The 27,955-nt window shown below is 34.8% G+C and overlaps 1 protein-coding gene across 9 annotated transcripts in view; it reads left to right on the top strand.

Moving 5' to 3' along the window:
- LOC106067906 (pleckstrin homology domain-containing family M member 1-like) overlaps nt 1–27,955 on the top strand; it is an 82,746-nt gene that overhangs the window by 44,803 nt on the left and 9,988 nt on the right. For 6 of the 9 annotated variants that reach the window (XM_056007521.1, XM_056007523.1, XM_056007522.1 and 3 more), the window contains 5 exons: nt 2,032–2,186; nt 5,191–5,268; nt 9,241–9,337; nt 14,619–14,741; nt 26,663–26,775. In XM_056007521.1, the coding sequence (XP_055863496.1) occupies nt 2,032–2,186; nt 5,191–5,268; nt 9,241–9,337; nt 14,619–14,741; nt 26,663–26,775 (566 nt within the window). Of the gene's footprint in view, nt 1–2,031; nt 2,187–5,190; nt 5,269–9,240; nt 9,338–14,618; nt 14,742–19,583; nt 20,019–24,872; nt 24,968–26,662; nt 26,776–27,955 lie in introns of those variants that run through there. The other 3 variants (XM_056007528.1, XM_056007530.1, XM_056007526.1) reach the window with 3 other exon arrangements.

Here is a 27,955-nt window from a genome sequence, read left to right as displayed (position 1 = left end):
CTTGCTCACATTGAACATGATATCTAGCTTGCAGTCAACGAGTTTGCATACGCAGCTGTCTCTTTTGATTTAACTAAAAAGCTTGGGGTTAGGGCGTGAAGAGGGAAGGCCCAGGAGAGATCTGAATGGAGGGATGTGTTGAAGCAGGCCATATCCCTCCTTGGGCTGTAGTGCCACTGTGATCGATGGATGGCAAAACCGGTATGAACTTCTTATAGTCCAACAGTCAGGCTGGGCAGGGCACGTATCCCGTATGGGGGTGTATGTGTGTGTGAACATATGCCAAAGGCAAGGTGGTCGGCGTAACAGAGGTGCCCCATGGAAACGTTTCTTTAGAAAAGTAATGCCATGATTTAAGTCTATTAAGAAAAAAAGTGCCATTTTACTTTGTCAAAGTGTATGGTTTACCCTATAACGTAGAGATTTGTGTCACTTGATGTTTGCTACACTGCAAAGACTTTCTTCCAAGCCAATAATAGTACAATAGTTTTATGCAAAAGATGCAATGTAAAACTACACGAGAGCTGTGATTTTTCTAGAATGTAGGAGGACTTAAGAGACTTTATATTTAATCGCAACTCTTCAGATTAGTAGTCTTTATCCGATCGTTCATTTTCATAATTACAAAAATATTCCTTAAATGATTTCGGGTATATAACCTTCCTTAAGAAATTATTTAACCGAGCGAGGCGAGGCCACCTGGTACTAGATCTAATAGTAACATCTAACTCACAACAAATATATCTTTACTCTCTTGCATCTTTGATGTGTTTCCCCTTCAACTATCACTGACATGACTTCTATTAACATGAATTATGACAGACCATGTTGTTGTTTCATCACACCACCAAATACTAACACTCCCTTTCCTCATCATTACCTTGGAAACACACACATACAATGCCTAACACTATGACATGCATATATTTATTTGTGGACTATTTTAAAACTTTTATTAAGTTCCCAATGTATGTTTATTTAGTTGTTTTTTTTATATGTCTGCTAACTTCAAAGATAAATACCAGAAATCAAATAGAAAAAGATATAACATTATTCTTTACAGTATCTAGTTTTTAAAACAGCAACTAGGGCAGTAATAGTATTGATGTAGAAGGACAGTTTAAGCAAGACAGGGCACATGCCTATCTTTTTAAAATCTATTTTAACAACTGCTTAGTGTAGATAATGAGAAAAGAATTGGTTCCGTTAATATTGCTATTAGAGCATTAATTGAGATAATGGTTTGCATGAAATAGATATCAATGTTGAAGGTCATGACCAACAATCCCAAAGGTAATAATAATGTTAGATAATACAGGTACATGTACAAGATTAAGCCAAAACCAGTGACTCATTTGGGCGCATCCATTGCCTTTCGAGACAAAAGGAGCCATATATAGATAATACAGGTAAAATAGTTTCACTGTTTCAAATGTCAGTTATTGAGACCTAACAACAAGAACTGCAACTTGGATCAGAGCCAAGGGTTTTACAAAAATATTCTCTCACAGCAGAAGGGTTTATTTAATTGTTGGTAAAATCAGTCTTATTGAATGAATTGAACCATGGAGACCTATTCTAGGCTGTCGAAATTAAATATTTCTGGACAAATCTGAATAAAGGTCTTCAGCCAAAAAGTTTAGATGCTATGGTCAGGTTACAGAACTACATAGGCATTGAAAAAATGATCCTGTCAACCATGTGTGACAATTACTCCCATTTTCTTGTTTTAAAAATAATAGTAAAACTAGTTTTTAACATAAGAGAGCATGACTTTGCTTTCTCAACACTTACAATTTGAATGTTTTTTTTTTTAAAGTTTTACTTAAGTTGTTTTCCATGATTTTTCATCTAATTTAAAAAAATTATGGTTAGTGAAGTATACATTTATTCAATTTTTCCATTTTCACAAAACTTAAGTTTTTAAAGGTAATCTTGTGTTGTTTTTTAAAACATATTTAATATTATTCTTTGCTTAATCAAAAGATTTGTAAAATAAAATAATGTCTTCAAAGATGTGTTCTGATTCAGGTGAAAGTTTTGCAAGTTTGTTGCGCCGCTATACTCCTGAATTAAACAATAAGGCAGTAACTCTGGATCAAGTCATTGGAACATTATCTGCTACAGATGAAGAACTTGTGCATGAGAGTAGATCTCAGCATTCCAGCTCTGGTAGCCAAATTGAGGTAAATTAAACAGTGCATCTTTGCTTGCATGATCCTAAACCAATTCCTGTGGTTCAAACACAAGATTAGAGAGCTTGGTGGCTGAGAAGAAATATAACATGAAATGTAATTGATGGCTGCCTGGATGTGTGGTATGGGCTCTGGACTGTCAACTGTATATTACTGGGTTTGAACCCTGCACGCCACCATCCCTGGCCATCCTGGGGATGTTTTGTTTAGGATGTTGTAATCTTCAGTTCTGAAGGAACATCTGAAACATACAACTATGAAAAATATTCTTTTTTTTTTTACTTTACTTTTTTTTGTTGTTACTAACCCTAACTATTTTGAGCTGCTAATTAAATCGGGAATTCAAGGACTTTTTTTCCTTGTTATAAATGTTTTTTAAAAAGCGATCACTCTAAAATCCCTTCTTCCTCCCCCCACTGCTTTCTAACAGGTCCAGAAAAGTGATAGTATGATAGCATATTGAGAAAGCTAAAAGCATGAAATTGCGCTAAACAAAAACAATGGTAAAAATATTAGTAATTCCACAAATTTATTATTGTTAATCTAGATCTATTACAAATTTAATTACATGACTGATCCAAACTAATTGTAAAATGTTTTACATGTTTCGGATGTTCCTTCAGAGTTGAAGATAGTTTACTTCCTAGTCCAAACCTCCCGCAGGACGACGGGGGATGGGAGCGGGCAGGGTGAACCGTCGATAATCCAAACGACAGTCCAGTGCGCAAACCGCACGACCAGGCAGCCATCATTGATACAATCACATTTAATATGAGCTTTGTTTTCAAAAGAATTTTTTTTTTTTTCTTGTTTTGTTTTTGTTAGTCTTTCCAATAATTTCTAAAGAATGTTATTTAAATTTTTGCTTTTTTTTTATAAAGCTGTCTCTCTGGTACACATTTTGTACACCTTATTTCTCCCAATTATGTATTCTCTGATCAAATTAAAACTTTGCACAATTATTCATTGGCCCTAACAAAACATGAATCAATCGAACAAAAAAATTGACCAGTTATTTTAGCAATTAGCAAGTAGCAATAAATACTAACTATAAAACCTTCTATTTTCTTAAGTACTTTCCTAGCTCAGTGGCTAGCAAGCCAAAGAGGCTTGAACCAATGGGTTCAAATTCTATTCGAGCAACTTTAAAAAAAATTGCTTTAATTAATTACTTATTTTGAAAAGCCACCACAGAAGCCTCCCAGATACCCTCTCCCCCCAACTGGTCCACACAAGTGATTGGACCATAGCACATTGAGCAAGCTAAAAGCATGATATTGCATAAAACAAAACTAAAAATTTTTTTCAATATTTCAAATGTGATATAGTTATTCTAGATTTATTACAAATTAATTACATGATTGAGTCAAAATGATTGATACAATTGGTCTTAATAAGTTGTTTTTTTGTTTGTTTTGTATTATCAAAATTTGGGCACAAGCTCAATAATTGTTTTCCCCCATTATTTTCCTGTACTTATTAGGCTATCTATAAAAAATTTTCAGTTTTGACTATTTTCATTTATTTCTTTGGCCTATATCTTTGACAAATTATCAATAGTCCTAAGATAGGGTGGCGCAGAGAAGGATGGTGAAACATTTGACTTATGGGAAAATTACTTGAAATTTACTTTTCTTTATATCATTGTTACATTTGTTTTTTAGTTTGTGATTAATAGATTTGTGAAAATATTTTTTTTTTTTTTAATTTTATTTTGATATAACAGCGCTCAAGATAAATGTTTGTGTGAAGAAAAAAAAACAAAAACAAATGTTGTTGTCACTCTCATAAGGAGTGAAGATGATAGCTCATATATTTTGGTTATCAAACATTTGATGATGATAGCTCATTTAGTTTGGCTGTCAAACATCTGATGATGATAGCTCATTTAGTTTGGCTGTCAAACATCTGATGATGATAGCTCATTTAGTTTGGCTGTCAAACATCTGATGATGATAGCTCATTTAGTTTGGCTGTCAAAATCTGATGATGATAGCTCATTAAGTTTGGCTGTCAAATATCTGATGATGATAGCTCATTTAGTTTGGCTGTCAAACATCTGATGATGATAGCTCATTTAGTTTGGCTGTCAAACATCTGATGATGATAGCTCATTTAGTTTGGCTGTCAAACATCTGATGATGATAGCTCATTTAGTTTGGCTGTCAAACATCTGATGATGATAGCTCATTTAGTTTGGCTGTCAAAATCTGATGATGATAGCTCATTTAGTTTGGCTGTCAAATATCTGATGATGATAGCTCATTTAGTTTGGCTGTCAAATATCTGATGATGATAGCTCATTTAGTTTGGCTTTCAAAAACACACAGCACTTTCACAAGATTATATTTTGTACTAGCAGTCTAATTAGATGCAAGACTTGGAAAATGTTCTCTGAGCACAACTTAAGGAAAACATTGATTAACAAGAGACCACAGATCCTTATGAATTAATATTTACTGTCTAATTGTGAAAGTTGGGGCTTGGTCAGAAAGACAACATATTAGAGTCTATTACATTTTTTTATTACTAAATTGAGAAGTCAAAGAAAAGTTAGTGATTGCACATAGAGATTTTTTGTTGTGTGTGTGTGTATGCGATGAAAGTAAAAGTGATACTTTAATTTACAGCTGAAAAGTATGTGAGTATGTGTTACGAGGGGGTAATCACGATAAAATGAGTGGTTCCAATTAAAAGAACTTAATTTTAAAGTCCGCCACATTCCCAATCCAACAAATTTAAGAAAGAAAGAAAAATTAATTCTATACAACCATAAAATACAGTTTTTATTAATACACTGTCTTTGAAACTAAAGATTAAAAATAAGTTTTACATGGCGAAACATTTTAACAAATGAAAAATCCCTATTTTTTAGACTATCTACTATTTGCATGGATACTGCCATCAAGAAAAATGATTTGTTTGCTAGTTTGTATATTTGTAAAAAGAAACAATTAATTTCAATTCATTGATCTTACTTTTTCTATGACTCTAGCCCCAAGATTTATGTCTTATAGACTTTGAAGTGCTGCCGACACCTGACAAAAATATTTCTGCTTCTGTCTGTGCCAATGTGAGTCTAACATCACAAATATTTCTATGTGCACAGGTGGTGGATTTTTTTTTGTTCTTGTCAGGAATAAAATGTTGTGCATTTGTGCATGAAATTAATTTTTTTTAAGAATGCTTACTAAATTCAAACTTCAATAGGAAACATGTCAAATGAATTTTATGTATTGTTCCATTTTTTGTTCCTATTTAAATATTCATTTTGAGATTGTGTCTGGGTTATTATTAAGATTTTCTTCAACTTTATTGTACATTTTAAAATGACTTATAAACTATAGTGACGGAGCATGTTTTTTTACTAATGGGTTTAAGTTGTAAACAAAACCTTTTTGTAAAATAAGATTTAGTTGATAAATACGATAAACTTTAGTTGTTTGAAGATTAGATTTAATTGATAAATAGGATAAACTTTATTTGGGTGAAGATTAGATTTAATTGATAAATAGGATAAACTTTAGTTGTGTGAAGATAAGATTTAGTTGATTAATAAGATAAAGCAAGTTAGTTGTGTGAAGATAAGATTTAGTTGATTAATAAAAATAAACTAGCTTAGTTGTGTGAACAGCAGTTAAACAACAAAATGAGGCCGTGTAAACTAAAAAAATATGGGTAATTTCCTATTGGGTTGCTGTTGTTTTGAATGAGCACAAGCATAAAAGAATTTCGATTTTAACCCTTTTTACAAAGCTTTATCAACTCAATGTGTCTGTATGGTAAAAAGTTTATACACATAATTTCTCCCACACCCAATCTGGAATTAAGCTGAAATTTTGAACAATTATTTCTTTTAGCTAAATAAAATTAAATAATTAGTAAATTAACTTTATTTTTACCTATCCCTTAGTCTGTTGGACACTGGGGGCATCATGTAAGATTTGTCAACCGTCTTTCTCCATTCCTCTCTTGTCTTTTGCCTTAGATAGAACCTCTTTCAATGGCAGGTCTGACCATTCTTTTATGTTGTCTTCCCATCGCTTTCTCTGTCTACCTCTTCTTCTTTTTCCTGGTACTGTTTCCTGAAGGAAGGTCTTTGCGAACCCTGAAGACCATGTATTATGGTCATAGATTTTTAACGTGCATTTTTTATGATAGTAGGTCATCGTAGGGTTCAATCACTGTAGTAACCCTGTCTCTAATCTCTTGGTTTGTGATGCCATCCTACCTAGGATCTCAATTCCATTGCTAGGATCCTCATCTCTAGCTCTGGAGTCATTGTCCAAGACTTGCAAGCACAAAAGAATGTGGCCATGACCAGGGAGCGCATCAGTCTGATTTTTGTGCTGAGGACTATGTCTTTGCTTTTCCATATTAAGTTTTGAAAGTGCTGCTATGGACTTTGCGATTTGGTCAGTAGTTCAGGTTTTGTTTCCTCTTCTGAGACAATAGCTCTGAGGTATTTGAAACTACTGACACTTGTCAGCTTTTCATCTCCAATACTGATGCCCCTTTTAAAGCCCTATTGGCTATTGTTCATAATTTTTTTTCGGCATTTATTTGCATATCATATGCTGCAGAAGTCTTGTCTATGTGCATCACCAAGTCAGCTAATTCTTCTTCTGTCCCTGCTAGGCCATTTATGTCATCTATGAACTGCATGTTAGTAATTCTTCTTCCTTCAATGCTTACAGTACCTTCATAGCCCTCAAGAGCATCTTCCATTATCCTTTCAAGGAAGATATTGAAAAGTGTTGGTGAAAGTAGGCAGCCTTGTCTTACTTCAACTGTAGTTTTAAACCAGTACCCAATATTATTGTTGAAGTACACCAAAGTATACACAAAATTTCAGGAGATACAGAGATACTAAATGTCCCGGCAGTATCCAACATAGACAATTATCCGATTCCTCGCTCAGAAGTAGCATCAGCAGTGTAAGCTCTGAAAAAGGGAAAATGGCTGGAGTTGACAACATTCCTGGTGAACTTCTACAGGTGTGAGGAGAAACCATGATAAAAATGTTTTTAATGATTTGCAACAAGATCTGGCAGTCAATAGAATGGCCCAAACCCTGGAACCAATCACTCATCATCACCCTTCCAAAGAAAGGCAATTTACAACTCTGTCAAAACTACAGCACCATCAGCCTCATAAGCCATCCCAGCAAAGTACTGTTAAAATTTATATTTAATCTGCTAAAACAACAAGGGCAACAAGGGAAAAGTACAGCATAAATAAAAACATATTAAAAGTTATCCTGAACCAAGCAGGCTACTAGTGCGGTGTACTTCAACAATAATAGAAAAAAAAAATTAATTATTGGTAAATTAGTTATTTTGTTTTGTATCTTGAACATGGGAAAGAATTTGTACTTGACAGATGTGGTGGTATAAGTTGAATTCTTCCCTCCTCCTTTGACAACTGGTCCAGACAAGTGATAGGATCATAGAGCATTGAGAAAGCTAAACAAAAATAGTTGGTAAAAATATTTCTATCTATCGCGCAGATTTATATGTTTAGGTCAATCATACATATCCAAACTAATTGATACATTCTACTCAATATGAGCTTTGTTTTTTTTTCTTGGTTATTGAATTATTTGTCTCATGAAATAAACAAGCAAAAACAAATATTTGATATTAATTCTACAAATCTGATACCTTCTTTTTGTATGCATAAAATCAAAAGAAATTTGACACAGATCTTCAGGTACACAAAAACAATTATTTTGTGATAAAAAATAGTTCCAACCTTCAACAAATATCACTCAATGAGTTCTTATTTATAAAATGAAATTGATAAAGATTCTGACTGCAAATGTTCTCTTAAATTTGGATTCATTGTTCACTGTTGTGCATGAGAGTTTGTGTGTCACCAAATTTGTATGTAACTTTCAGGGGCTGCCTACAAATTTCTGTCATAGAGTTGTTTTTTGTAAATAAAAATATTTTTCAATTTTTTTAATGAGAACTAAGGTGGATGTTTATTTACTTATTAACTGTACTTGAAGGTTACTTATTACAAATCTGCATGAAACACATTATTCTGACAAGCATGTCATTTAGCAAATTTGATAGGTATTAGCAAAGATATTCTAATTTGTAACTTTTATGATGGAAAATTGTAACTGGCCTAATTTTGACATTTCATTGCTTATAGCTAGAAACTATTTTCATTAAGTGTCCCATCATTACAAATGTTTGACCAGCAGATAGATCAGAGCACTTTATAGTTAGCATATGTTGTTGATGTGGTCACTTATTTATTGAATATTTGAATGTTTAGTTTTATTTCTTTTTTGAATGTTTTTACACAAAAAAAGTTTACCGGGTATCTGTATTTGAATTTAACCCTAAATAGATTGTTATTGAAGGCACTTGATGTATATATTTATATATTTGTGCATGGTTCTAAAATACTTTCATTGACAAATGCAATCAAGGTAATAATCTTAAATTTGGCATTTCTCCAAAGTATTTAAAAGAAAGAAACATCAATCCTAATTATGCTAACAATAACAGACATTACATTGTATAACCTTATCAAGATATTCCTAAATCAGTTTTTAAATTAATAACATATACGTTATAATGGTTAAAATAAAACAGCAACCTGCTTAAAAAATAATGCTATAAAAAGCAACTGTTTTAAAAGGTCTATCATATTGGCCGAGATGTTGTTTGGCCAACAGTTACATTTACTGACTTCTCATTGATTTAAAAAAAGGGGGGTCATTTTAAACAGTATTCCAAAATTATTGTCTGGGTAACCTGGTTGGTCAACTGCTATGTCTGTCAAGTGGGTGTCATTAAAACTATTTTAGATGTGGGATACTTTGTTACTCCTATATACTGTACTTATGTTTTGATAATTTTTTCATTTAGGTTTTTCTGTTTTGGAAACACCTGCACTTTTCATTGTTCAGTTTAGACTATACAATAGCTGATTATTTTCATCAGAAACATGTTTTTTTTTGTACCATTCTTATTACACCCACTAGAACTGCCAACTAATATGTCATGCTTTTCTAACATGTTTTTAGAGCTCAAGAATGTTATTTCTATTTCAAATTCCAAGTGAACATGGTCTAAGTCAGCAAAACTTCACATGTCGCGGCTGCTCAAGACCCATTGGCTTAAGTAAGTACACTTAAACACTCATTTACTTTTCAAGTTTATTTTAATGTTTGACAGTAGAGTTGTCACAAAGTTAAATTGGCCAAACTATGCATGGCCAAAGTGGAAATGATGCTTAACCGAGACCAATTGTCTTAGATGGCCTGAACACTGACTTGCAATGTCGCAACCTGTAGGCAGTGGAGACCAATAGCTCATTGTCACAGGTCTGTACATCCAACAAGCTATTGGTCTCCTTAACCTACTGGTTGTGATGTCACAGTTCAATGTTGAAGCCTTCTCTGCTTATTTCTAGGCTTGAGTATAGCCTACATTTCTAATTAGAAACGAAACAATGTTAATATCACAATTAGGAAAGAATGTTGTATAGATTTATTTTGGTTCTTGATAAGGATAAAAAATCTTGTAGAAGAAATTTATTAATTCAGTATGTTAGATTGTGATTCTAATGTGAATGTAGCCAATAAATTTAAATATTATTACATTGAATCATTTTATATAGAGAAAGTACATCTGTAGGGACTTGGATTGTGTTAGTTTCATCAACTTAGTCACAGTGTCTTCTTTTCAAACCTGTCAATTATTGTGACATCTTAATCAAATTACTGCTTCAATATTTTAAACTTGACATTGTAGATATAGTTAGGGTAAGTCAGAGTAAGAAATTGTTCAAAATATTTTAATTCTAAGTTAGTCTTACCATATCTTATTTAATCTTATGAAATACAGACATTACTTCAAAAAAAAAGATGATTATGTCCTACACATTGTTCCTAAAGTAATCTAGTCATGCATGTTAATCAATGACTTAGATTCTCCCAATTCATGTTTATGTAAATTAAAAATAGTGGTGGACCTAAGACTGTTCCTTGAGGTTCACCTGAGTTTACTGTTATTGGTTAAGTCATTGGTTAACATGCATGGCTAAATTTATGATGCCTAAGACATAATCATCTTCTTTTTTGAAGTAACGTGTATTTTATAAGATGGTGTTGATTTAGAGCCATTTATTATTACAGTGTGTTCTCTCCCTATTAGAAAATCCTGAATCCCTTGATGTAATGAACCATCTATGCCAAAATATTTTAATTTGTTAAGCAAGGCATGGTGATGAACTTTGTCAAAAGCTTTAGAAAAATCTAATAAGATAGCATCTATAAACCTTTTGAAAAATCATCCATTAGTCTGATTATCTTATCCTGGCTAGCTCAGGCAACCCATTCCATGCTCTAATAGCACTAAGGAAGAAGGAGCATTTTTACAAATTTGTCCTAGCAAATGGAACGAGGAATGTATCTTTACTTTGTGTCTTTCTGAGTATTTTATTAAATTTTGTTTTTGTATGAAAGTGTGGGGCCCACTGCGGTTGCATAGGTTGCAGTGGCCTAAGGCCGGCCCTGCAAAATAGCAGCTATGCTACGCCGCAGGTCAACTAGTATATATATATATATATATATATATATATATATATATATATATATATATATATATATATATATATATATATTATATATAAATGTTGTAACTCTGCCTTGCACCAGTGCTTGTGGTGCGTACGAGCGCACTATTGAACAAGTACAGGAAGATGTTGTATTAGAGGAAAGAACAGTGTATCAAGTAATTAGTGATAGTCAGGATCCATCTTTTCCATCTTTTGTGCTGCCTGAATACTGTAGTTGCGACCTGGAGCAAAGCGGGAAAGACTGTCGTTGGTCTGTATTCAGGTTGCTGGAGAAAGGACTGGTAGAATGAGGAACAAAAGTCTTTGAATGTAGAAGACTGATATGTTTGTCCTGGTAAATTTTTACCTTTACCTATCCTTTAGTCTATTGGACCGTTGGGGCACCATGCAAGATTCGTCGACCGTCTTTCTCCATTCCTCTGTGGCCACGACCAGGAAGCGCGTGTCTGATTTTGGTGCCGAGGGCTAAGCCTATTTTAAGTTTTGAAAGGGCTGCTGTGGACTGTGCTATTTGGGCCAGTAGTTCAGGTTTTGTTCCCTCATCTGAGACAATAGCTCCGAGGTATTTGAAGCTGCTAACACTAGTCAGCTTTTCACCTCCAATATCCTTTAAAGCCTTGTTGGCTATTGGTCATAATCTGTTTTATTTTTCGGCATTTAGATCTATTTGTGTCACGTATCATTTGTAAAACACATATTTTATTTTATTGAATAATAATAATAACTTAGTTCAAAGTTCATGTCAAGCCTGGGAATCCCTATGACGTAGTGACACGCGTCAATCAAGTCAAGAGAAGCGTTGTCACGTGATAGCAGATTTTAATTTGATTGGAAGCAGGACAGGAAGTAGGAGGAGAGACTTATGTGTCGAACAAAGGAAAAAAAAGTTAATTTATTAATTCCTCAGTCTTGTGTTGATATTCAGAAAGTGTAGTCGCTTAGAATCCAGTAGTAATATTTTGAATGTTTCATTTTAGATACAGTTTATTTTTGTTAAATACTGTACATATTGTGTTCCCAAGTTTTAAATTAAAAGTTTCTGTATTTGAATTGAAAGGATCTCCTTCATTGAATCTATTAGTAAATATCTAGATCATCTTATTAGTTGACATCTTCGAATAGAATCCTCGGTATCACTGTTGTGAGATCTCAGCACCATCCGACAAAGAGACAAAGTTTATTCAAGGTCCCTCCTGTGAAGATCTTAATGACCGTGACAATTTGCATACCATTTGATGCGGAAGTCTTGTCCATGCACATCACCAATTCAGCTAGCTCTTCTTCTGTCTCTGCTAGGCCATCAATGTCATCTGCGAAGCGCAAGTTAGTAATTCTTCTTTCTCCAATATTTACAGTACCTTCATAGCCCTCAAGAGCATCTTCCATTATCCTTTCAAGGAAGATATTGAAAAGTGTTGGTGAGAGTAGGCAGCCTTGTCTTACTCCAACTGTGGTTTTAAACCAGTACCCAATATTATTGTTGAAGTACACCAAAGTATACACAAAATCTCAGAAGATACAGAGATACTAAATGTCCCTGCAGTATCCAACATAGACGATTATCCAATTCTTGGCTCGGAAGAACCCGTATCAGTCCCCACTATTATTGTTGAAGTACACTGCACTGGTGACATCCTTGTAGAGGTTCTGGATAACTTTAATTATGTTTTTATTTATGTTGTACTTTTAAATTGTGGCCCAGAGTGCCCCATGCCATACTCTGTCGAATGCTTTCTTGAAATCAATAAAGACATGGAAAATATTCTCTTGGTTTTGGAGTAGTTTTTCACAGAGTATTCTGAGGTTTAGGATTTGTTCTGTTGTGTTGCGACCTTGTCCTTGTCTAAAACCTGCTTGTTCTTCTGATATGATTTTGCTATTGGTTTTAGTCGTTTAATATAATTTTTAACAGTACTTTGCTCGGATGGCTTATGAGGCTGATGGCCTGATAGTTTTGAGCTGCCTTTCTTTGGAAGGGTGATGATGAGTGATTGGGTCCAGATTTTGTGTTTTTACCATCACAAAAGAGATAGGCCTACAATACTCCGATAGCAAAGACAAACAGACACAAACACTCTTTTGTTCCCCTGGCAATCAAATCATTAATTAGAAACAATCTGATAAACCTTTCACATGTAAATTATGAGTGAGTCTAGTGTGCATGTACATTTTGCTTTTTTATAGTTATAATGTTTTCTTTGGTGTAATGCACAAATTGTAAGTCAAATTTCCTTACGGACAATAAAGATTATTATTATTATTGTTTTTTTCTTGTATTGTGTTAGTTCTTCCATACTATCAGGTAGTGAAGTCCTTCACTAGTTGGTACGCTTTTTTACTGTCATTCCTGTTAAGTCCCTGTTCAATTTCTTGACACTTATTCTCTATCCATTTTTTCTTCGATTCTTTATTTTCCTTTTTAATCCGTTTGTTGACGCTTTTGTATTCGTGGACATATTTTGGGTCGGACAACTTTTTCCCTTTAAGCTCCCATCGCTTGTCACAGAGTTGGAGTATATCCTCTGTTGCCCAGTGTTTTTTTGGGCGGGCGGAGCTTCCCTAGTATTTCCAGGGCTGTGTCTGTGACTGCTGTGTTTAGAATATTGACTTGTGTGTTGATAACCTGGTCATTGGAGTCCAAGATATTGACGGCTGCAAAGCGTTCTCCTACTTGTGCCTCGAATATGGCAGCTACTTGGGGGTCTTTCAGCTTATCCAAGTCAAATGTTATCCTGGTAGGTCCTTGTTATGTTACCTTTTTTTAGGTGTAATTTGAAAGTCATCATAACAATGTCATGGTGGCTTCCAATGTCAGCTCCAGGAAAACTTCTTGTTTTGGCCATATGGATGCTTGCCTTAAAACGCTGCTGCACCATGATATAGTCGATCTGGTTGTGGTGTTATCCGTTAGGAGTGTGCCATGTGGTTATACGCGATTTTTTTGTGGCATCCTAGCGTGTTAGCCAGTACAAGATTGCTGTGTTTGGCAAATTCTAATAGTCGTTGTTGACCTCGTTCATTAGTTGAGAGGTAACTCTTTCCAGGTTTGGTAGGAGTCGCTTCCTACTTTGACATTCCTGTCTCCTTGTACAACAAGGATGTCCTTTTTCTGGACCTTATTGACCACTTCCTGTAATTGCTCATAAAACTCTTCTACTGCCTTTAAACGCATGTAGATGAGTCGACTTGATATAGGATAACAGTTCACAACGCAGTTGCTGTAGTTCCTGTGTACAAGAAACCCCACTCCTTGTTCATGAACATCTTGTAGTCCTTTGTAGTACAGTTTATAGCCCTCATCTGTTGTTGTTTCACCTGGTAAATAAACACACTTATTTATTTATTGTAAAACTTGAGTTGCCTGCCTTAACTACATAAATAAATATTTATTTATATGTATAAATATATAAATATTATATATAACTATATATTTTAAAAATTTATTTTTTATAACATTTTTTTTACAATTGATTAAATTTATGTGTAAATATTTTCTTTTAATTCACAAAAATTAGCATTGTTTCTTAATATACTATATATAAATTTATGTTGGCTGAAAGAAATAACAAGTAGCTGTTGTACCTAAACTTTGCAAGTATCATTCAATTTTAGTAAGAATTTGAATAATTTTTCTAGTTTTTGTGACCTAAATGTACTAGACCGACAGACCCTACGGGGGCGCTAAATTCTGTTTTTGATCTTGCTAACCTACAAACTATTCTGTTTTTCTTCACTATGTGCATCCTGTACATACATGTTCAAGGCTTTAAAAATAAAAAGTCAGTAAAAAGTATTTCATAAAATTTTTGTTGTTTTTTTCAGTCTATGGTCAACCTTACCTATGTGAATTTGATGGAGGCCTCTATTGTTTTGAATGTCATGAAAACTATGAGACCTATATCCCTTCTTCCATTATATTTAATTGGGACTTTCGGAAAAAGAAAGGTAATTGTCTGTTTGTATGCTTAATGTTTTTACATGGAAAAGAACAAAAAATCCATTTCTAATGTCTTTTACATCTATAGAGGATTAAAATGTTTCTGTAGAAAAACTTAATTTCTTTTTTCTGTTTAAGTTATCTTCTTTGTGCCTGCACATATTTTCACTGGTCTATGTCAGAAATCTCCTCTCCAGCTATCATACATAACTGAAATGATCAATACTTAATATTAAATGTAAACAAAAACAACAAAAAAAGAAGAAATGACCTTCATAAAGGAAAAGAAAGAAAATAAAATGGTATCTGTAATACTAAATGGCTCTAAATCAACACCGATAACAGTAAACTCAGGTGTACCTCAAGGAACAGTCTTAGGTCCACTACTATTTTTAATTTATATAAATGATTTACCAAATTGCATTACTTCAGGAACATAAGTCAGATTATTTGCAGACGATTGCATAATATATAGAAAAATAAAAACAACACAAGACACAGAAATTTTACAAACAGAATTAGATGAATTACAGAAATGGGAATCAAATTGGAACATGTCTTTCCACCCAGAAAAATGTCAGTTGTTAAGAGTAACAAAAAAACTAAAACAAATTAATTCCACTTATCTTATTTATGGCAAACCAGTAACACAGACTAAAAACGCAAAATACTTAGGTGTTATAATAAATAATGAAAAACCGTCATGGAATCCACATATTGATGAAACTATAAAAAAATCAAACAAAGCATTAGGGTTTATTAAAAGAAATTTCTATAAATCAAATAAGAACATAAAACTAAAATGTTATTTAACCTTGGTTAGGCCAATAATAGAATATGCATCCTCCGTTTGGGACCCCTCAACTCAAGAAAACATTAAGAAACTGGAACAGACACAAAATAGAGCAGTGAGATTCATAACAAAGAAATATTCACATTTGACTAGAGTAACACCTTTAGTAAAATCACTAAATTTAGAAAGCCTTCAGGACAGAAGACTCAAAAGTAAAGTAGCAATTATACATAAAACACTGAACCATAATCTTCAAATACAAAAACAAAATTTAATAAAATACTCTGAAAGACACAAAGATAAAGGCACATTCCTCATCCCATATGCTAGGACAAATTTGTACAAATACTCCTTCTTCCATAGTGCTATTAGAGCATGGAATGGGTTGCCTGAGCTAGCCAGGAAAACCAGTGACTTGGCAGAATTTAAGTCATATGCATAACGCATAGGACGTAATCATCCTCTTTTTTGAAGTAACATCTGAATTATATAAGATAAGATAAGACAGCTATGAAATAGTTCAAACTTTGATGTTCATCATTAGTTTCTTAAATGATAAATTAATTTCTCTATAAACACAGATTTTATCTAAAAAGGAAATAAAACAAAGCTTGAGAAGACTACCGCTACTAAAATGTGCTCTTTTAGTGTTAACCAAAAAGCCTTTTCCATGTTTTACCATGCTCAGAGAATCAGTATTTTAAGTTTAAAAAGCTCAACAATATCAATTAAAATAAACTCAATAAAATCCTAATTACCACTAGTAATGGCCATGTCTAGATTCCGAAGATTAATGATGACGTGTTTCAATTGACTATGCAAACTCAATATTTTCTCATCTGCTGCAAAGCCGCTATCCACAGGAGGATTTCTTTGTCTTCTGCGCTTTCTTCTACTAGGGCTTTTCTTTGAGAGTCAGATATGTGTCCCGTGGCCTTGGTGAGAGTTCTCCAACCCTTTTTTTTTTTAGCGACCCACGTAAGGGAAATGCGCTATTAGGTTTGTGCTAAATGTCCGTCTGTCCATCTGTCACTCTCAGATCTCAAAAACTAGAAGAGAAATGAAAAATATTATTTCACCATGCGATGCAGCTTGCAAAGTTTAGGTGCAATGGCTACTTTTTGTTTTCTAACAGCAAACCGTTTAGTTTATAAAATTAATTATGCAAGCGATATTTTTTTCATAAAAATACACCAATTCTAAAACAATACATAAATGTAAGGGAGATAATGTTAAAAATATGTTAACAAAAAAGATAATTTTCTGTGTATTTTCAGTATGACTAAGTCAAATATATATATAAAATGTACAAGAAATGTTCACAACAAATATAAATATTTAACTGTTTTTTCTGGTCAAATAGGTACTAAAATTAAAAGAAAACATTTATGGTTGTTAATATAGGCTAAGAATGCTCTTTGTATGTAAATATCACGGACATTTTTTAAAATGGACTTTTTATGCAGCGACTTTCGTGCAGTAGTGTGATTGAAAAAACATGGTACTAAACAAGTTCCCTCAAAGTTTTAAAGTAATCAGATTTTATTAATTTTTTGTTTAGTGCCCTCATCATGATGAAAGCCGCTTATTTTTGTGCATTTTGTCTGTTGGTCGGTCTGTCCGTCACGTTTAGATTAAAATCTATGGAAAATCTGATTTAACCTTTAATGTTCCTTCCCAAACATTGCAATAGTTTTAAGTATCTATAATAGATTGTTCCGGGTGTTTTTGTAAAAAAGAAATCAATGCCAACGAATGTTTGTTTGTTTTCTAACTTATATTACATTTAATTTCCGTGCTTAACTCTTTCTCTCCATAATTATTTTCATGTTCCGACGGTATTTGACACATTCTCCATTACTACCATTACCTTTTATGATTGAATCTTAATAACGTTGTTTGTAATCAGAAAATGTATCAAAAAATGTTTTATTTTTGGTATACAAGTAAAGGGAAATGCAAGCTCTTTCTATATAACACAAATTAAACATAAAAATTAATTTGATAGGGTCAAATCGTCGATGGTGTCATCGATTAGGAGAGAAAAAGTTACACGTTGCAAAAAATCATGATCAGTAATATGTTGTTGTTTTTTGTTTTTTTATATGTAAACAGCATATAAATGCTAAATGAAAATCTCTATACTGACTGTGATAACCCGTTTTAGCTCACTCAAGGTATCACTCAGGTCCAAGCATTTAATTATTTTAATTACTCTATTTGTCATTAATTTTACTTATTTAGCCAATCAACTGCTAAAAACACAACCACCACCCCTCCAATCAAACCCCACACCCTTTGGCACCGATGTCACATTTTACTTTCCCCATCTTGACTTGTGCCACACTAGACTCTTGACAAGAGCACACTCCCTCTACCTATCTTGGCGGACATCCGTTGACCCCTCCCTAGGGAGCGGCTGGCCCTTTTCAAAGAGCCAATTCAACTCAAACGCCTCTGGTAACGTTGATTGGCTGGTGCTAGCCAGTGTCCAGGTGTAATCTATCTTGCCTGGCCACCTCCGCTCATCTCCCCCTCTCATCCTCCGACCACCTGGGCAGAAGACAAAGGAACACGAGCCGACCGTTTCCTGGTCTTTCAATTCGTGCCTTCTATTCCCGGAACAAAGAGGAGTGGCTCAACCAATGGGCATCAGGAAACACAGGCAGAGCCATGTACAAAGAAATGACTACGCCTAACAAACTGGACAGTATTAACTTCCTTCCCCGCAAAGAACAATCTACAATCTTCCAACTAAGAACAGGACACACACCACTATTAAATTACCACCTGAACAAAATAAACTCCACACTGCGCCCACCCCTTTGAAACCGTAAACCATATCCTCTTTGAATGCCCCTCCCTAATCCACCTTAGGCAGACCCTACTTCCACTACAGCCCGACATAACCAACACCCTGTACAGCAGTGCTGAACAACTGAAGAAAACAGCACACTTTTTTTCCTTGGCACAGTCTGCAAAAGAGCTCACAGCTCAGCAGCAATAAAGCTGGCTAAAAGAAGAAGAAGATCCCCGGAAACTCATCTCGGTCAAGCGGGGAAGTCTTTATCAAATGGCGCCAGACAGTCTACACCACCTTTGCTGCTTATCGCCCACCACCATTGTTCTACCCCCTGCCGATCTTTAAATGGACAAACCTCTCAGTCCGAGATTTCATTCACGCTCAAGACCTGCTGGGGAGCGCATCGATCTCTTGCTTGAGCTCTACATATTTTCATCCCCTATTTATTTCACTTTGGATTGGTGGTATGTAACTTAGTAAAGTGCTTGAGAACCAGTTTACTTAGTGATGTGTATATATTTGTGCATTTTTTACTACATTATTTGTGTACATATATTTGTGTATTGCTTATGGATAATGTAAGTAGATTACTTTATGTTTATATTTTATATAATGACTTTTATGGCAAAATGTCCAAAGTCATCCCCTTTATCTGGACCAGAATTCATTGTTAATTTTTACCACATGTATTTAGCTCTTTAGCTATCATTAATTTATCACTGATAAATTATCGCTCACCATGAGCCCTTTGTATATTATTGTTGATTAATTCCTTGGCACGGAATTATTATAATATTTCTGTAAGCATATTATTTTACCAGGTATTTATGTACTATATTTACCGGCCATGTGGGCCAACACATACTACGTTAGTAAATCATGTCTGTTTGCTTATACTCTATGTTTACTTATGTGAAAGCATGGGCGAGTATCAGTCGTTCATCTCCCCTTCCTTTTCATCTCATTTATCTAAGCAATGTATGTAATTGCTATTAACCGTGACTGGTGAACATCACTTGTATTACCTTATCATTCATTACTTATTAGTGTTGTTATTCCCCTACATGGGATTTCCCATTATTATTGTTATCTCCCTTGATGGGATACAATATTTATTTGTTAGTTCCCTTTGATATTTTATGAAACTAGCTTATAGTTTCTCTACATCATTCTGAAGATGTCCTTCACGGAAAGGCATCTACTCTCCGGTGGTATCATTATGGCTAAACCGATTTGTACATCATGTCGTTGCAGCTTTTATTTATAGGCAACCTCCACTAGGTGTCCCATCAACCCAACGCTGATACCAGATTTGTTGGCACCAGATCTCCAGATACCAGCCCTACTTTTTCTTCAAGTGTCCAAGTAACAACGCTAGCCACAGACTCGTCACTGGCTTGACTGATCGTAGCCGCAGCTGAGCTCTGCAGCTATACATCGTTGGACTGCACCCGGAGCCTGGATCCACCACGCCAGCCACCAGCAGACAGCGTCAGCACCAGCCACACTCGTCTCATCAGTGCAGCACCAGCTAAGCAACCAGCCTAATGACACTCAGACCACTTGGTTCTAGCATCTAATGATGATAGACTTATACATGTAAATACGCTAAATCCCATCTTAGCTACTGTATACCATTTCACCTTGTAATTATTTCTCTTGTATAATAAACTGTACATAATTTTTAAATATAGTATTTCTTGCCTCATTATAACGCTGTGCCTGTAAATTTTTTCTTCTTCTTCTTCTTTCTCATTGTTATGTTGGAGTGTTCATATGACTAGACCAATACATGAGATGAACTGCGCAGTGGTTTCCAAATCAGGGAGCTCTCCATATAGTTTCCTTTCTATTGGGGTGATTTGGGGCCAATCTCTTATACAGGTCTCTTGGTATAGAGAGCAGTTTTGGAGGACGTGGTCTGCATTCTCTGGTGATACTCCACATGGGCAGATTTCACTGGTTCCAATTTTGAGCTTCTGGTACATGTGTTGTCGCATTCTGTTGTGTCCGGTCCTGAGTCGAAAGATTAGACGTTGGTCTTGTCGGGATAGCTTATAGTAAGCGTCATCTTTCTTGTGATTTGGATGAGAGCTCGTCCATTACTCATTTATTTTATTTACGATTAATTTCTTCAATTCTTCTGGATTGCAGAGTTTATTAGTGTGTTAGTTTTCCCACTCTTGGCAAGTGTGTCAGCCTTCTCATTTCCTTCTAGTTCTATATGAGCTGGTATCCATTGAATTACAGTTTTTTCACTGTTGTTGTTGAGCTTTGTAAGTGCTGTTCTGAGGTTTTTAATATATGAGGAATCAGAGTTTTGCAGGCTTTGGAGGGTTGTTTTTGCATCGGTTAGAAAGATAATCTGACTGTGTGGGGAACATGAATGATTTGCTAGCATGGTAGCAGCTAGTACTAGTGCTTCCCTTTCTGCTCTGTGACTGTCAGAGAGCTCTCAAGTAGCAATGGATTTTTCTAGTTTTCCTCCATCTGGCCATTCGATAAGTATTCCAGCTCCTCCATTTGTGGTGGCTTTATGGGTTGAGCCATCCGTGTAAAGTCTGATCCACTATATTGCTAGGATAATTGGTATGTAGAAAACAGTTCACTATTTTCTTGAGCTCTGTTGGTCTGTAATCAGATTTTCTTTTTATGCTTTCAATATGGTCCCTTATAGTAGGAAGAGGGCTTTCGTCCCAGGGTGGAGATTCATTATAGTGTATCGAGGATTCCAGAGTAATTTTTTCAAGTTGGTGTTTCTTTTTTAGGATTAGAGATTCCTGTATGAAATTTGTCCTTTTGAGATGTTTTTTTGTGCCAGTTTTGTGGATTTTTGTTCTGAGTGGGTGCCTTTCCAAGGTTTCCAATTTAGTGAATTGGGAAAGGATTTTTATTTCTCTTCTTTCATCCAGAGAGATCAGGGCAGTGGTTTCCTCCATAGCTCTTATGGGTGTTGTTTTGATTGCTCCTGTCATTATCCTTAGACCAATATTTTGAACCTTGTCTATTTTTCTTAGGTTGGTTTGGGCTGCTGAGCCCCATGCTGTGGCACCATATTCTAGTACAGGTCTTACGTAACTGGTATAGGTCTTTTTCAGGCTGTTGTGATTTGCTCCCCAATCTGTGTCAGCTAATTTTTTCAAGAGGGATAGTCTCTGGATGCCTTTACTCTGTGTTTTATCTATTTGGCTTTTCCAGGTTAGTCTCGGGTCATAGGTGACTCCAAGGTATGTAGGGCTGTCATTTTTTTCTAAAGCTTCCTTATCTAATGTTAATTTTATTGTTTGTTGTTTTGTTGACAGTGAGAATATGATATATGTGGTCTTTTTTGTGTTGATGGACATGCCCCAGTCTTTGAACCAATTATTGAGTATATCGAGAGCATCTTGTAATCGAAATTTCGATGTTCCTACATATTCTTCTGTGCTAATTAAGGCAAGGTCATCTGCATACATGCTGCTTTTAACTTTTCTTGGTAGGTTTTGATTTAGATCGTTTATGAATATTAGGAAAAGTGTTGGGGATAGGACTCCTCCTTGGGGGATGCCATTTTTTATACCCACTGTGTGGCTCATTTGTCCTTGCATGCAAACTAAAGCTTTTCTATTATTTAAATATTCCTTTATCCAATTGTACATTCTGTGGGATATGTGATGCTGGATTAGTTTGAGCAAGAGACCTTGTTCCCAGACTTTGTCAAATGCTTTTTCTAAGTCAACCCACACAATTGTTGTTGGTTTCTTTTCTTGAAAGCCATCTTCTATTTCTTGTGTGATGAAGGCGATTTGATCTTCTGTTGATCTGCCTTTTCTAAAGCCAACCTGGGCTTCAGTGAGTAGGTTGTTTGACTCAAGGATCCATGTCAGCCTTCTATTTATCACTCTTTCCATCAGTTTGCAAGTACAGCTAGTGAGGCTGATGGGGCAGTAGCTATCCAGTTTGTTTCTTGGTTTGCCGTGCTTTAGTATAGGGATCATAATGGCTTTTTTCCAGATGTTTGGAATTCTGCCAGATTTCCAGCTAGCATTGAATATTTGTAGCAGTTTTCTTTTGGCTTGAGGACCCAAGTGAAGAAGCATGTCATTAGATATTTTGTCTGGGCCCGGGGCTTGTTTTGGTTTGAGGACTTTTAGGGATTCATCAAGTTCCTTCATTTTAAGATTAGTGGTCATTCCCAAGGAGTAAGCTGGATTGTTTTCTTTAATTTCTGAGTTTACATCTTTATTTCTACTTTCATTGATTTGTATTTGTCCTACGCTTTGGAAAAACTTCATGAATACATTTGCTGCTTCTTGGCTTTCAGGGGTTTGTTGTCCTTTTCTATTACTATAGGAGTTGTTCTGTTTTCTTCCTGGTTGAGACATTTGGCTATACGCCAGAGTTTGTGGCCGTCTCTATCTACGTTTAGCTGTTCTGTTTTTTCATGCCAACTTTTCCTCATGGTGGAAAGGTAATTTTTTCCTGAAAACTGCGTTAGCTGCTTTTAGATTTATGTTATTTTCTATACAAGGGTTATTTTCTACTGTGTTTCTGGCTTCAATAGTGGCATTGTGGAGTTGTTGAAGGTGATCAGACCAGTTGCTCCTCTAGGAATTGATTCCTTAGCTGCTAGGAGGATTGCTTTGGAGAAAGCTGAGTATGACTTATTAACCTGATTTGATTTGCAGTTTATTGAAGTTGTGTATAGGTCTGTGAGCTTTGAGAATAGGTGCCAGTTGGCTTTTTTTTAGTTCCATCTGGGGATGGAGTTTTCTATTTTGAAGGAGGTATCCATAGTGATCAATATGGGTCTGTGGTCACTGGTGGCTAGCTGGTCTGCAACTTCTCTGGTGCACTTTTTGGATAAGTTGTCAGTTGCAAAGGCTAGATCTGGAGTGGTTGATGTTAGCCAGGCTCTTGAGAGAAAGGTTGGTTTATCCTCAGGTTTGTTAAGCAAGATAAGTCTGTTCTCTGCTTGCCATTCTTCAATTTCTTCTCCCCTGGCATTTAGGTCTGGGTATCCCCAGCTCTGAGAGTGACTATTCATATCTCCTAAGATAAGACAGTCTTCTTGGTCAGGTATTTGTATGTGGCCAATCTCTATTTCCTTGTCTGGTGGGAAGTAGCAGTTAAATAGATTAATATTTCCATCTGGGAGAATTAGCTTAGTTCCCATTATTTATGATTCTGAGGAGTTGGGCATAGTTATGTCTGTGGTAGGATTGTCATTTTTAATGAGGGTGAGGATTCCTCCTTTGGGTCTGATTTCTCTATCTTGTCTGATGCAGGTGTAGCCTCTAATGGAGAAACGAAGATTACTGTTCAAATGAGTTTCTTGGATGCAAGCTACATCAATTTCTTTCTCATGCAGAAATATTTTTAGAGCTTCTTTTTTCTTTTGGATGCCCCCTGCGTTCCATTGTAAGATTTTTAGACTTTTGGTCTTGGAGTGTTGGCCAGTAGTATTTACTTTCTTGTCCCTGCTCCTGGCTCCAAAGGCAGAGATAGAAGAACCACCAGCTCACTTGTGTGGGCTCCTTCGAGGCGGAGAGCCCAGCCCCCTACCTGCGCGGCGGGATTCCACAGGCAGGACGCCACATCTATTAGAATCGTTACTGAACTCCAACATAGATGAGGTTGCGTGTCAATGTGTTATGCGCCAGGAGGCCCATTGACTTCAGCCTGCTTTTCTTTCTGGGTGTGATCCCATAGCCTTTGATCATCCAAGATCATCTGCAAGGCAGCAGGTGTTTATTTTTGGAGTTTTCTCTCCTAGATGAACTGCTATCCCTAGCTAACACGTTTCATCTACCCGGGTTTAGAGTTAGAGAGCCCTATACTCGCTTTTTGCAATCATTTCCCTGGATTTCTGAGATGCTTTTAGTAAATATTCTAACCACTGGAATACTTCACCTCGTCCTCCATGACTGCAAACCAGTTGGTCCGCGGCTGTTTATTTGCTATTCACAGCTAACCCTTATATCTAAGGGTCTTTCCCCTATCCGCTTTTGTTTTATAAAAAATAAATTGTGTCAAATGATTGTTTGAAATCGCATAATTGACTTATATTATACTTAAATTTCCTTATTTTAAACTTAAAAGAAATTTATGTCAAATGACTTTCGTTTTTTAAATATTGACCATAGGTTGTTCGGGAAATTAAAATAAAGTAATTTACTAGAAATGATTATTGAAAATCACTTTTTAGACTTATTGTACATTTAATTAATTGCTGAAACATAACAAAATTTTTTTAGCGGTAAAGAATGTTCCAGATTTTGTTTTGAAAAAGAAATTGACCTACATTACTTTAATTTTCTTACAAATCATCACCAAAATTGTTCAGAATTTTATTTGAAAAATCTACTAATGCCAAATAACTAATAAATAAAATAAATAATCTTTTTCTCATTTATGAAAATCATCGGTTGGTCTGGATTTTTTATGAAAAACATTTGTACTCTATTTATGTAAAATTGCACTTCTCTCTTACAATACATTTAATTTTCTAGCTAAAAAGTTTAAAAATCTAATTATCGTTAATATTATGTTCTGATTTTTAAGGAAAAAAACTTCCTAACACCAAAGTATGGTATGAAAATCTCTTCACAAGGCTATTGTACATCTAATTTTCATACGAGTAAATCCAAAAAAATTTATTCAATGTATTATATTAATCTGGAATTCTCTTTTTCTCTCTCTCTCTCTATATATATATATATCCGGAACAATCTATTATAGATACTTAAAACTATTGAGATGTTTCAGAAGGGAAATTAAAGGTTAATCAGATTTTCAATAACTCTTAGACTGACAGACAAAATGATAACACAAACTCTCTTTGTTATATATATTTATTTTTTCATAAATATTACCAGATGATAGAGCCTTACTAGTTTTAATGATTTTTTAAGAAAGCTTGAGATGTGTGTTTTCCCAAGCTCATTTGGAAAAATTTTTGTAATAACGAATTGAGCAATCGGGAAACAACAATAAATTCGAAGAGTAGCTATTTGTTCTAAATGTCATTGTACAAAGTGATCTTAAGCCCCTCCAGTCTAGAAAGACCATTGTCCTCAGAGTTGAATCAAAGACTCTTTGAGTTCTAGGCACACAGAAACTTGCCTTCATCTGCAAGTCTGAAGAAACTTTGTAATAATAGGCAAGTAGACACTAACAAACACTTTCTTGTCTGTGTAAATGCTCCCTTTATATTCTGGTAGATAATCTCAATACATAGGCCCTTCTCTTTTAATTAGCACATTTTTTCTACATGTCAGCATGAGTTACTGGTTTACAGGTCAGACAAAACAACATTTACTGAAACTGTTGTTATCAATACATCTTCATGTAGTGGCATAATATTTCCTTTGATAATTTTTCTCTTTTTCCCTTAAATCAGTCATAGCATTCTTGTCTGGAACTTGTTGTCTGAAATAAGCATTTGTTGTCAAAAGATTAGTTCTCAAGCATCTGCCCATGAGCAGGCTTGCAGGTGAAGGTCCATCTGGACTTGGGGCATTTCTGAACTGTAGCATGGTGAAAGATAAGTCTTGAATTCCAGTGAGGCCCTACATACCTAGCACTGTGAGGTGCTTTATATGCCAAGATTACGGATGCTCCATCTTAATTGCCGAGTTATATTACACTTATGGCTGTAAATGTATCAGACAGGAGAAAATTCCTTATATGCTCTGACTACAAACCTGCATTACAAGCTTTAGGGCGGATGATGACTGACATCCCATTGGTGCATAAAAGCTTAAAGCTTTTAGAGCAAATAGCATCTGACTATAGGTATGTCTCCTTCATCTGGGTCCCTCCCATGAGGGCATATAGGGAAATGTAATGGCAGACAGAAGAAAAGAGAGCCCTAAATGAAGCGGTATCAGGAACCCAAATTCCCTGCTCAGACCTGAGAATATAACCCTTGTCCCCTACTGAACGACAATACAATAGAGATCTCTCCAATAATGATCTTGACAATATACATACAATAATATATATAAAATTTGACATAATTCAATCTGTAGCAAAATTTATACTGAGACAAACATTTTATTGATTGATACCATGGCATGCATCACAGATTGTTATTGTATAATCTGTATAACATACACATTTCTTCTAGCATAATAATATTCATCACTGGTAACTTTACTGTGGTAGTTGGTCATGTGGTATACGCCCTGGACTGTCATTTGGTGGTCTTGATGGTCCCGGATTTGAATTCTGCCTGCTACCATCTAGCTCTTGTTATAATTGTTTTTGTTTATTTCTTAGCAGTTTTTTAGAATTCTTTGTTGATGTTTTTTTTCTTTTTTACAAATAATTATTTAATTTTTGTTTTCTAGTTTGCAAAGAAAATTTTCAGTTTCTTCAAGATTATGAAGATCAGGCTTTATATGATATAGAGCTTTTAAATCCTAAACTATATACTCAACTACCTGAGTTAATGGAACTAAAGGTTAGAGGTGTCTGTTGTGAAGTTCTTTATTTACTGTTTTATCATGTTGGGAAAATATCTCACATTTGCAATAACAAAATGTTTTTTGTTGTATTCTTTTTACAAAGCCTTTATCGACTCACTCTGTCTGGTATAAAGTTTGTACCCATTATTTCTCTCACGCCCAATCTCAGATCTAGCTGAAATTTTGCACAATTATTTCTTTTACCTGACAACACAAGTATCAATTTAAAAAGTTAACCAATTAGTTAATTAAATATTTGTAATTAATTATTTTGTTTGGTATCTCAAACAAGGGAAAGAATTTGTACTTTACTGAAGTGGTGATATAAGTTGAATTTGTCCCCTTTATGGGTCATCGTCTGAGTGTTAGTGAAAACATGAAAAATAAGAAGAGACTATAGAAACAATAGATAGATAACTATACCATCTTCCATGTTCATAAGCTCTCCATTACCAGAGGGGTTACTGTGTTGGTTTGAGTTCAAATTCAGGTCTTTCCCCCATTTTTTTATTTTTATAAATGCTTTTTTAATGTTAGTCTAGATCTATTACAAATTTAATTACATGACTGATCCAAACTAATTGAAACAACTAAGCTTAATATAAGCTTTTTTTTTTTTTGTTGTTAATATTTTCTTGTTCTTCTTCTGTGTTCTCATCTGTAGCATTGGAAGGACCAGATAACTAGTTTTAGACCTTAGAAACATGCACTATGAGATTAACCAGTTTCTCCCTATAGTTTAACTTTGAGAGTTATCTGTTTGTATGCAATATGCAGTTTCAAGTGCCACTCCTCAGTGTCATGTGTTCTTGATTTTAAACTTCTGGAACAATTCTCATCACATTGTGCTGTAAATTGTGCTGTTTTTATTTTTGAATTAGTTACTGAGATAAGAATATCTGAAGCTAATTACTATTTATTTAACAGAGTCTAAATCCTCTAATTCAGCTCTATTCCAAACTCTTGTTCCTCTATTTCAGCTCTATTCCAAACTCTAGTTCCTCTATTTCAGCTCTATTCCAAACTCTAGTTCCTCTATTTCAGCTCTATTCCAAACTCTAGTTCCTCTATTTTAGCTCTATTCCAAACTCTAGTTCTATTTCAGCTCTATTCCAATCTCTTGTTCCTCTATTTCAGCTCTATTCCAAACATGCAATAGTTTAGTTCCTGTATTTC

Source organism: Biomphalaria glabrata, chromosome 13, assembly GCF_947242115.1.
Source record: "Biomphalaria glabrata chromosome 13, xgBioGlab47.1, whole genome shotgun sequence".
NCBI lineage: Eukaryota > Metazoa > Mollusca > Gastropoda > Planorbidae > Biomphalaria > Biomphalaria glabrata.
The sequence above is the reverse complement of the archived record's forward strand: the minus strand, read 5'-3'. Positions and strand labels throughout refer to the sequence as shown.